The sequence below is a fragment of the Nestor notabilis genome, unplaced genomic scaffold, assembly GCF_000696875.1.
Source record: "Nestor notabilis isolate BGI_N333 unplaced genomic scaffold, ASM69687v1 scaffold17022, whole genome shotgun sequence".
NCBI classification, from domain to species: Eukaryota; Metazoa; Chordata; class Aves; order Psittaciformes; family Psittacidae; genus Nestor; species Nestor notabilis.
In genome coordinates, this window is record NW_009918917.1 from 30,048 (window position 1) to 40,055 (window position 10,008).

The 10,008-nt window shown below is 47.8% G+C and overlaps 1 protein-coding gene across 1 annotated transcript; it reads right to left on the reverse strand.

The window, feature by feature from the left end:
• Positions 1–703: 703 nt before the first annotated feature.
• On the reverse strand, positions 704–5,694 carry KLHL38 (kelch-like family member 38). Its single transcript, XM_010009983.1, has 3 exons — positions 4,345–5,694; positions 2,846–2,951; positions 704–990 (listed from the first exon to the last, which is right to left on the reverse strand). The coding sequence occupies exons 1-3, from the start codon at positions 5,692–5,694 to the stop codon at positions 704–706; spliced, it is 1,743 nt and encodes a 580-aa protein (XP_010008285.1).
• Positions 5,695–10,008: the final 4,314 nt, after the last annotated feature.

Genomic DNA, 10,008 nt, shown 5'->3' on the forward strand with positions numbered 1-10,008 from the left:
GCTCCTTCAGAGTTGGAACAAAAGTCTTCCCTGCACTGTTGAAAGAGCAGTAGCTCAAAAAGTCAAATCTGCATCTTGTCACAGTGTTAGAATTCAGATCAAAGCATCAGCCTTTTGCTAATTTCTCATTTGATGTTAGGAACATTCATATTTTATTCCTGAGGAGATGACTACTGTAGCTAATGCAGGCAGCTGCTGCTGGGCTGGATACAAGACTAGAGCTTGGGGCTTCCTATTCTAAATGCTCCCACCACTGGAAATGGAAGGCTTGGTCAGCACTGAGCAGCAAAGGGCTGCACCGTGCAGCTGAGTTTGCTTGCTAGCAAATGCAGGTTACCCAGATCTTACTTCCACTGGAGATGTCAGCATTCCTATTCACCTCTCATTTTAAAGTCTGCACGAGGCCAAATCCTGTGCCAGGTTCTTACCCAGTATCTTTTCCCTGTTTTCTGCTGAGATTCTAGGTGAGGTGCCTGGTCTGGATTTAGCAGCACCACATGCACCAGTCAGGTGAATACAGCATGAGCACAAGGCTCATGACCTTTCTGGCAGAGTGTTTAGGGAATGACTAATTGCCACCAGTGCCTTCCAGGTCAGGAGTTTGTGGGACCCCATGAGGATTCCCCATGTGCTCTCTGCAGAGGAAAGCAGGTCCTTTCTGTGCAGGAAAGCACAAAGTGTCCTGGGAAGTATCACAGGTTGCTTAGAGAAGGTTAGAACGGGGGACACACTGGAGTGTAAGGCACCCATGGTCAAAGAGTTTGTGCGGCAGTTTTCCCTTTGGTGTCCATGTGTCAGTCTCTGGATCATAGCAGTCCAAGGAATCCAAGTCCTCGATGACATTGTCCGCAGTGAGACATCGTCCTCCTGTGACATACAGCTTGTTCTTGATGACAGTGGCCCCATGGTGCATTCGTCTGTCCTTCATGTCTGCACATTTAACAAACTTGTTGCCTTTTGTGTCATAAGCAATTATTCTCCGGGTGTATCCTGAAGGCAATGCCAGAGGTGGAAGAGACAGATGTGAATTAGAGCTTATAGCCAGAAACTATATATTTCCTGCTAGTCTTCAATAAAACCTTTTACACTAGTACATAATTTGGCAGAATTAAGATATCTAAGCTGGGAAGTGATGATGTGTCACAAGAATGCCTGTCTGTCTGTCTTCCCTTCCTGTTTGTCTTCATCAAAGCACCTTGGCAGCCAAGGTTCAACAATCACCATAAAACCCATCAGATCAGACAAGCAACCTGTCAAACACAGTTTTCTGCAGGTGAACATCCCAAAGTATTTGTTTTCACTCTACAGACTCCTAAAGCATACAGAAACCAGTGGCACATGGGAAGGGAGCAACAATGCCACGTTGGGTTGGAGTCGTAGCTGTCTGCTGAATGGAGCTGGGCACTCAACAGCGCAGTGCACTGGTGCTCGCTCCACTCTCAAAGCCCTCAATGCCACATCCATGCTGGCTACCACCGCAGTGACCCAATGGACAGCTCTTCCATCAAGGGGTGAGGTAACCTTGCGTCTGCTGAGAGGTAAGGGCTGGTACCATGTCTGTTGCCCTGGAGCAACGTGGGTGTGGAAGCTTGGTATCCACCAGCATCTTGCCCATGTATCCCTGTAGATAATCAAGAGCGCCCATGGCAAACAACCTGCTTTGACCCATGTTTTGTGGGACTTGTAGCCATGTCCCATAACAAAAAATCAAGGCCTCTTTTGCTTAGGCCAACCCACTTCCCTTTGTTATGATGTGACCAGTCATTCAAAGAGGACCTGAAATGTGATGAAAGCAGTTTTTAAGACAAAATGTTATTTTTGTGGGATTTACTGTTGATAAACTAAGAGTGTTTGGCCAATGTTTTGGCATAGAGTTTGGTAAATAAAAGCTGACCATGGTGAATCACTCTACTTTCAAGCAAAATGAAAGATGTTTAAAATTATCATGAATTTCTGTGGCTTTTGTTAGATAAATACAAAATAAATCAAGATCTTAAGCTTAGCAGCAGGAGGCTTGTGTCAATACATACTCTTGATATTAATGCATCTGAAGATAAGAGAGTTGGAAATACTGTATTTTGGGCACTCTGGTCTGAGGTCAGGGTAATCTAACACACAGGATCTTGCTAGTCTTGGACCTTTTGACCCAGCTGTCCCTTATTCTCACTGCAAAGGGTAGCAGTGGCCTCCCACTGAGAGATGACACCCCGTTTGAGTCCTGTGTCATTTGGGTTCAGTTCTCTGCTCTGCTAAACCTTCCCTATGTCTAATTCTCCCTTAAATAATCTGACACACGCTTCCTCATGCCAGCCTGAGGTCAGGGGAGATGCAGTAAGGACGGTAGAGTGCTGAGCTACCAATGACACCGATTCATCTAAGTGCCACGGGCAGAAGCTGATCCTCAGGTTGAAAAAGACACTGAGAACTTTCCCCTCTGCTGCAAGTGTTTCACACCCCTCTCAGGACATTTCACAGTTACCCCCGGCAGGCAGCTGCAGGACTAATTGACCCCTCAGAGCCCTGCAGCACACTCATCACAACAAGCTGTCCATGGCCTTGTGGTAACTGTGCTCTCCACCCTTCCAAGAAGAGCAGTGAGGCAGGGCCGGGCTGTGAGTCACCAGGGAAGGAGCAGGACCCCCATGCCCTTGGCTTCTTCCCATCTTCTGCAGAGCAGTAACTTGCATTGGCTTCTCCTCAGTTTCTCCCCATCACTTGGAGTAAGAACATGCCTTGTGGAGAACTTGTCCCCACTTCCATGGCCATGAGACCCCATGAGAAGCTGCAAGACCCAGCAGGAGCTGGGCAGAGGGAGAGAGGAGAGAGGGTGAAACAGAGCCCTTACCACCTACGATGATAATCTTGTCTCCAATCATGACAGCTGGTGCACAGACATTCTTCACCACTCTGGTTTCCATCCGAAACCACGTATTCCTGGAGACATGATAAACCTGACAAATAAATGAAGACACACACACAGCTGTTTATGTTGCATTTTAACTGACAATTGTAATTACAGAGGAACTTATGGGTTGTATTTTGTCCTAATTAATGCAATCCCCTGGCTTAAGCCGAGAATTTATCCACTTCCTTTCCTAATATGTCCCCTTGGAAAGTGGTGTAGTTTTCCAGGCTTGTGGGCTCAAGGGTTGCTAGCACATGCACGAAGGCAGAGTGTATCTGCAATATGCAAGCTTCTCACCTGTAAATATTTGCATGGCCATTAAATCACTCTAAGACCTTGATAATGCTTTTCCAATGTGCAAGGTGTCTAACTTAACTTCCCAGTTATTCTGTGTATTGCTGCCTTAGCGATTTCCTGGGCAAGCAAACCTCAACTTCACCTAGCTCAGCTGGCAGCCACAGGGTTTGCCCAGTTGCTATATTTGTGCTGGTGGCTGGTATGCACTGAGATTGGCAAAGCGACTTGTTAATGAGACTTAGAGTAGTATCTAAGTCATCAATTTATGTGAGAAAAAGAGCTGTTGCCAGATGATGATCATTCAGTCACCCATATCTGGGAGACACAAACTTCTATGTCACGTCATCTGCTTCTTAATATAGCAAATATCTCCAGGACATCTCCCTACTAACTGATAGATATTTCCTTCCCCCTGATAATCAAGATGCATTATCACCACCAAAAACTATTGCTCATGTGCTGTCTGACTTTCATGATCTTTCTTAGTTAAACCACCTAAACCAGTGAAAAACCCACATGGGGAAAGTAACTCTACAACGTTGCTAAAGCATCAGATCAGATAAGAAAGGATTTCATGTATTTTTTCCTCCTAATAGAGTGTAAGCCCTGAAAGCAGGCAGCGAGCCAGCGACATGTGGCAGGAGTCACATTTTTAACACAACTGTTTATATGAAATAACTGTCAGGATAAGTCCTGGCCCTTTGATAAGTGAGAATCTAATCGCTGTAACAACCGTGGATCTTTGTTTTGCTGTGAGCGAGCAGATGTGTGGCTGAGACCCATCTCAGCTGCCAAGTGGAAAGCACTGATTTAGGTGAGATTGGCTACAGGCATGAAGCCAAGCAGTGGGGCTGGCTGCTGCCTGTCATAGCATCACCTGCAGCAGCCCTGGCCCCATTGCCCACTAGTGGCAGAGGTGACTGACACCCAAAGAAGTGTCTTGGGGCTTGTGCCTGAAAAACATTCAGAGGCTTGCAATGCTCCTTGTGGACAAGACTTCCCTGAAGCCACGTGTCAACTCATCCTGCCTGTGGCTGCAACTCACAATAAAGTGTTTCTGGGGGGTTGATTTCCTCACGATGGTAACGACCTGCTGCATACCTTAACTGGAACTGCCTATGACAAGCAGGACTGACCATTACCTGGATCAGCCGGACAGGGTTTTGCATAATGTCTTCTCCCCCAAAGAGGTAGACCCTCTGATCTTTGGCAGCAACAGCAGGGTGAAGGACAGCAACAGGCATGTTTGCCATGCTCTCACTGGTGTTGTAGACGCTGTCGTATCTTTCCACATAATTCAGGATTTCCTGGTTTTCGCCAATTCCACCAAATGATAAAATGTAATTTTTATAAGCCAAGCTTCTGTGGGAGTAACGTGGAACTAACATGTGCTCAACCAACCTCCACTGGTTGAGTTTGAGGGAGTAAATGTAAATATTACCACTGACCGGGCTTTTCTTATTGTTAACAGGCATCCCTCCAAGCACATAAATATTGCTGTGCAAGCTCACTGCAGAGGCTTTGTACAGGCGCATGGGAAGTTTGGCCAGGCTTAGCCATTGGCTTGTCTTGTCATCATAGAGCAGGACTTCCCTTGTTGTCTGCTGGCTGTCCTTCCTGCCACCAATGATGATGAGGAACTCTTGGTTGGAGTACCTGCGAGGGACATGCAGCATGGGCTTGATGTCCGGTGCGTTGGTGCTGTACAAGGAAAACATATGTCTCCAAGCTGACTCAAGGATGCTCCTGCAAGTGGGTGAGGACTGAACAAGGGAGTCATTGGCAATGAAGTGGAAGAAAAAAGTTGGATGGACGTACTGAAGCCGGACCTTCTTGAACAACTCTTGGATGTAGCCTTGTCTTGCCTGGAGGTCATGCCGGATCCAGACCATCAGTGTCTCAAAGACCTGCTCCTCCTCTCCGCAGAGCTCATCATCCCCAAGGTAATCAATGAGCTCCAATGGACAAAGCTCCTTCAGGTCGTCAGAGGAGGCCACCTCAGGAAAGCATTTCAAGGCCATAGCCTTGGCTTTCTTAGTCAGACTTTGGCAGTTCAAGACTTTTGCTAGTCTGAACATGCTCAGACAGTTGTCAGGAGTCAGCTTGTCCTGCAGGTAGGCAGAGCAGGCCTCGAACAGCTTAGCATACTGCAGCATGGAGGCTGTCTCCAACAGGCACAGGACATTCTCAGCGGATATAAGAATCTCCCCTGTGTAAATGTAAAGGATGATCTGATCCAAAATCTCGGCGTTGATGCCCTTCAGGATGACTTTAGCCTGGCGACTCTCTCTGAAGTTGTTACAGAACATCGCCTTGAAGTATGGACTGCTGGAAGCCAGCACGTTTCGGTGGCAGGGGATTTCAAAGCCCCCAGAGCAGAGGGTAACATCAGTCAGCATCCTGCTCTGCCGCAGAGCATTCAGCTGCCTCAACAGTTCAGAGGAGAAGTCCTGGTCTTTGAAGAGAATCTCCTCAGTGGATCCTTCGTCCATAGCAAAATAGGACTTGGCAGAAAAACACCTCAAAATTTTTAGCAGTTTTTATTGAAATATCCAACTTCAAGGGAACAAATCAGGACTTTGATGTTGCTCTAAATACCCATTCACTGTTATGCATAAAAACGAAACATGGGTTAAGCACAGTGGGAAAACCATAAAGAAGCAAAAAGATCACTAGACCCTTTAATATTCTCATGAAGTTATCAGCTAGGTTGCAGCTCTGAGGTCAGCGCTGCCTGTGTCCCTGGCAAGAAACAAAAGCACTGAAGTTATCTCACTGATTTGGGATTAAAGCTGGATGGCTGAAGCAATTGGTTTATTCGTTTTAATCACAATGAATAAATGTGCCTAGACATTTATTCACTATTTTTAAGTATTAGCAGTTTAGTAGCTTGTGCCTCTTTCCCCTAGAATTAGTCACTCCCAAAGAATGTAAATCTGGCAGAGCCGAACTCTGCAGCAGGGAAAACGAAACCCTAGAGACGGGAATCTTCATTAAAGCAGTTATTTATTAACTCTGCTTAGCTGTGGGGTTTTTATGTTAATCAAGACACGCAATGACTAAATTAAGTGCCAGCAGAACAATAGGATGAGTATCTATTGTCATGGCTAACTGCTCAACCTGCAGTGCAACGGTAAGGTAGAAGCGTTTACCTTCTCTTGTCCTTCACTGCATGCACTTACTTTCTGTCGTTTATTCTCTGCTGAGATTTTCCATAGCTAGAGCCTGGATAAAAGCCTATAAACCCACAGGACGTTTCTTTCAGTAGGTAAGTGATTCATAGTGGGTGATTTCTGGCCGTGTTTACTCTGCAGTCACTTTTGCCGCTCCCGGGAGCTGTGCGCAGGAGCGGCGCGGCGGTGGGGCATTGTATACATTCCAGCGCTAAGAATAGGGACACGGGCTTCTCGCTGTTCTCACATGTGACGCCGCGTTCCCTTTTGCAATGACCTGGCCAGGACTGAGCATGCCCGAGTGGTGTTTTTCTGGCAAATGTTTACATCTAATAAATAGACACAGAGAGGAAAGTTCACTTATAAAAGTCCTGGCTGTCCATTTGGAAACAGCAGCAGGACCCTGTCCTAAAGTGCCTGGGAACTCTAGAAGGCTGTAAACAGTCTGCAATGCCTTGCGCTAGGTAATGACTGTCACCATAGCTTCATGGAGAAAGAGGGAGAGAGGAGGGCTTCCAGGAATCCCGGTGGTATGGATCGTGTCTCCACCTTATGGGGAGATCTGGGGAGCGTCATCCCGTTGCAGTCTGGTGGGAGATGCTGATGCACTGGGTCCTGTATGCCCAGGGCTGCCCCAAGGTGGGCAGGGAGAGCCCAGCTGCCTCTACCAAGCAGAGTCAAGTTCAGCCATGGAGCAGTTTATGTTTATGATGATGCTTGATATTTCATATAGAAATTATCAGGTTGTGGCTTTTCTGTAAGGACCCCAGCTCTCTGAAAACCTCAGCAAAGAACTTCTCAAGCAGGTGGCTTGAGGAAGCTCAGCATTAGGGGTGAGAGGACTGAAGCAGGCTGCTGAAGTGAGTGCAGCAAGCTGGAAACCAGGTCCCAGGGTGGCACTTAGCTCCCCAGGGCAGACACCTCAGTGGGGTCCCCAACTGCCGGCGCCTGCACATGAACAAGGTGTCTGAGTTCCTTTTGCAGCTACTGAGGTTTAGTCAATACAACCAAGTCTGATGCATTATTCAGGTCACCAGTAAGTACCACCTATACCTGGGCAGGTGAACAGCCTACAGTCGTCCAGGCACTGCTGGGTCTCCTCAGGTGCTCAGCTGCCTCAATCACAGGTAGGTGTCCATACTTAACACTCGCATGTAGGTATCTGCTATGAGGAGCCTAAATCCGTCCCTAGGGTGGGATCAGTGGAGAACCTTGTGCCAGTGGAAGATCCCCCCCAACCCCAGCTGGCTCCTGGCTGGGGTCTTCAGCAGGTCCAGGTCCAGTGCGATGTGTCAGTTTCCTGGGTGTTTCAAGAGAAATGGCATTGGTTGCCCGTGTCCGGGTAACTGTTCTGGGCCCCTCCTCTGTGCTGAAATTCCTCCCTTGGGATTGAATCCAAAAGGCTGTTTCTGAGCATCGCTAGCACAGGGAAACACAAGGTTAAAGCACAAGTCCTTCTCATATTTTCAAAGCCAAAGCTCGCGGGTGAGTCATGTCTGCGTCTAGTCGCAGCGAGGCAGATGAGCGAAAATCCCTGGGAGCCACAGTGCCCTTATGTCAACTCCCGTGCCACACTGGTGTTTGCAGTCCTCCATACGTTCCTGCTCCCACATCCGTGGCCCAGCAGGCTGAGGGGATGGGGGAAGTCTGTTCCTCTAAAAACAGCAGCTTTGCATCACAGGTCATGCCATGCGTGGCCTTTCCCAGGGACTTTTCAATGCAGCACAGCAACATGGTGAAATGTTGCTGGGCAAAACCCTGAAGGCCCAGACCCGCGTTAAAGGCAGAGTGGATTCGGGCTGGAGCAGCGTTTTGGAGGTTGTGGCATCTTCCCTTCCTGCACAGTCTGTGTGTGTGTGTGATAATGGCCAAAGGAGGTGCGGGAGGGGAAGGGCAGAAGCCACTGGACTTGACTCTTGCAGATGACTCTTTGAGGGTAAACCTGGTGATGTGCAGCCTTTTCCCTCTCTTTAAGTGAAGAGACAACCCAGAGGATGATGTTGGGGTGCTGGGGAAAATGTGCCCTCCCTTCCCTGCTCCCCACCGCTGCTGCCTCACCAGCTGGCTACGATCTTGCTATAAATATTTAGAGTGGCATTAAAAACCCAAAGGAAAATTTCTCTCTCCTTGTCCAGAGAACACCAGCTACCCAAACAAAGCGCCTCTCGCTTTCTTTCTTGCTCTGTATGTATATGCTCTCGCTGCGGTCCGTTTTGATGATTGATTTAGCTTTCTATCTGTGTTCTGGCTCTAACTCTTTGCTGCCTGTTTAGTCCTGCCTCTTCCTGGCAGTGGCTGTGGATTATTTTTTTAACCCTTAAAGAAACAAATGACGTGATGACTTCACTAATGACACTGTTCTATGGGGTTGGGGAAGGGTAGGTGGGATGTTCTTCTGCTTTAGATACTGATAAATGTGGCATTTCTTTAGAAGGTCCCAGGCGCGAGGGCTTTGCATGGTTATGCAAACTCCTGCTAACCCAGAGTACATCGTGTGCTGTTCAAACAGCTTATTGCTCTCGGGGGGGTTGCTGCTCCCTGCTGAGTCCCCACACAGGTCCCTGCCAATTTGGGGCCAAGGCTCCCAAGCAATGAAGCTGCTGCTGCCTGCTTTACATCTCTCTTCTTCCTTTCCCAGAGATTATGGTTTCAGACACATCTCCAACCAAGTGGGTGCATCAGCAGTGCTCAGTTAGGATTTCCTCCATAAATAAACTAGAAATCATTTTTCGTGGCATATCCTAGGACAGTGTGTGTTATACGGCCCCTACTGCTGCAGCATAATTCCTGGTGAGAGGATAGAGCCGTTTCCTCTGTGGGACAGTTTAACTTGTATGAGAAAGTCTCTTTCTGAATGAGCTCTGGATGAATGCTCCAGTCCTAAACCACTCGTCTGGTGAAGACTTCTGTCTACATGTCCGATAGGAACAGTTTCCCTAGGTTGGCATGCTATTGTCTGAAGTAGGACTGAGTTTTTGGGGAGGACAGGATATTGCATTAACCACGGGAGTGGGATGTTACATGGGTAAAGGGCTGGTCTGAACACAATGCAGAGTGGGGAAGTGGGCTCCTTCACAGCTTAGGTGACTCACCAGCACTATAGGATGTGATGCTACAGGTCCCCCATAGCCCTTGAGGGAGGCTGGAGCCATTGGGGGCTGTTAAAACAGTGACCCTCTATAACTGCTACTGTATGGACTCCATCCACAGCCAGCTTCTAGAGACGAAAGAACGACCACTTTGCTGCAATGCTGAATACTCATCCTGTTCCTTCTGCTGCCTGTCCTTAAGCGTTTGGGATTGTCCAGTGTTGGAATTAGGCTGGTTGAACCTATTATCTGGCCCAGCGCATCTCTTCCTATGTTTTAATGTGATGGGATGATGAAATGTCTATTATCATGCACTAAGCAACAGAGCGGAAAAAAGCTGTAATCTAATCGTCCAGCAGACAGGTGCACAGAGGAGATGGGTGATGTTGGACAACTGCTAGAACTCATACACTGATCCTGTTACAATTCAGGTGAAAATGAACAAATATGGATAAGGAAAAAGGAGTGTTCAAGGCACAGACTTCACTGATCTTACTCAGTATTACATGCTCTGCCTCACTGACTACCAGCCCCCGCCCCCCCC

Bases quoted from the DNA above. Each gene is read 5' to 3' on its own strand.
- KLHL38 (XM_010009983.1), bottom strand. From the start codon at position 5,694: ATGGACGAAGGATCCACTGAGGAGATTCTCTTCAAAGACCAGGACTTC. The intron at 2,952-4,344 runs GTAATGGTCAGT...TTTATTTGTCAG, and splicing joins ACCCTGTCCGGCTGATCCAG to GTTTATCATGTCTCCAGGAA. The intron at 991-2,845 runs GTAAGGGCTCTG...CATTGCCTTCAG, and splicing joins CAAGATTATCATCGTAGGTG to GATACACCCGGAGAATAATT.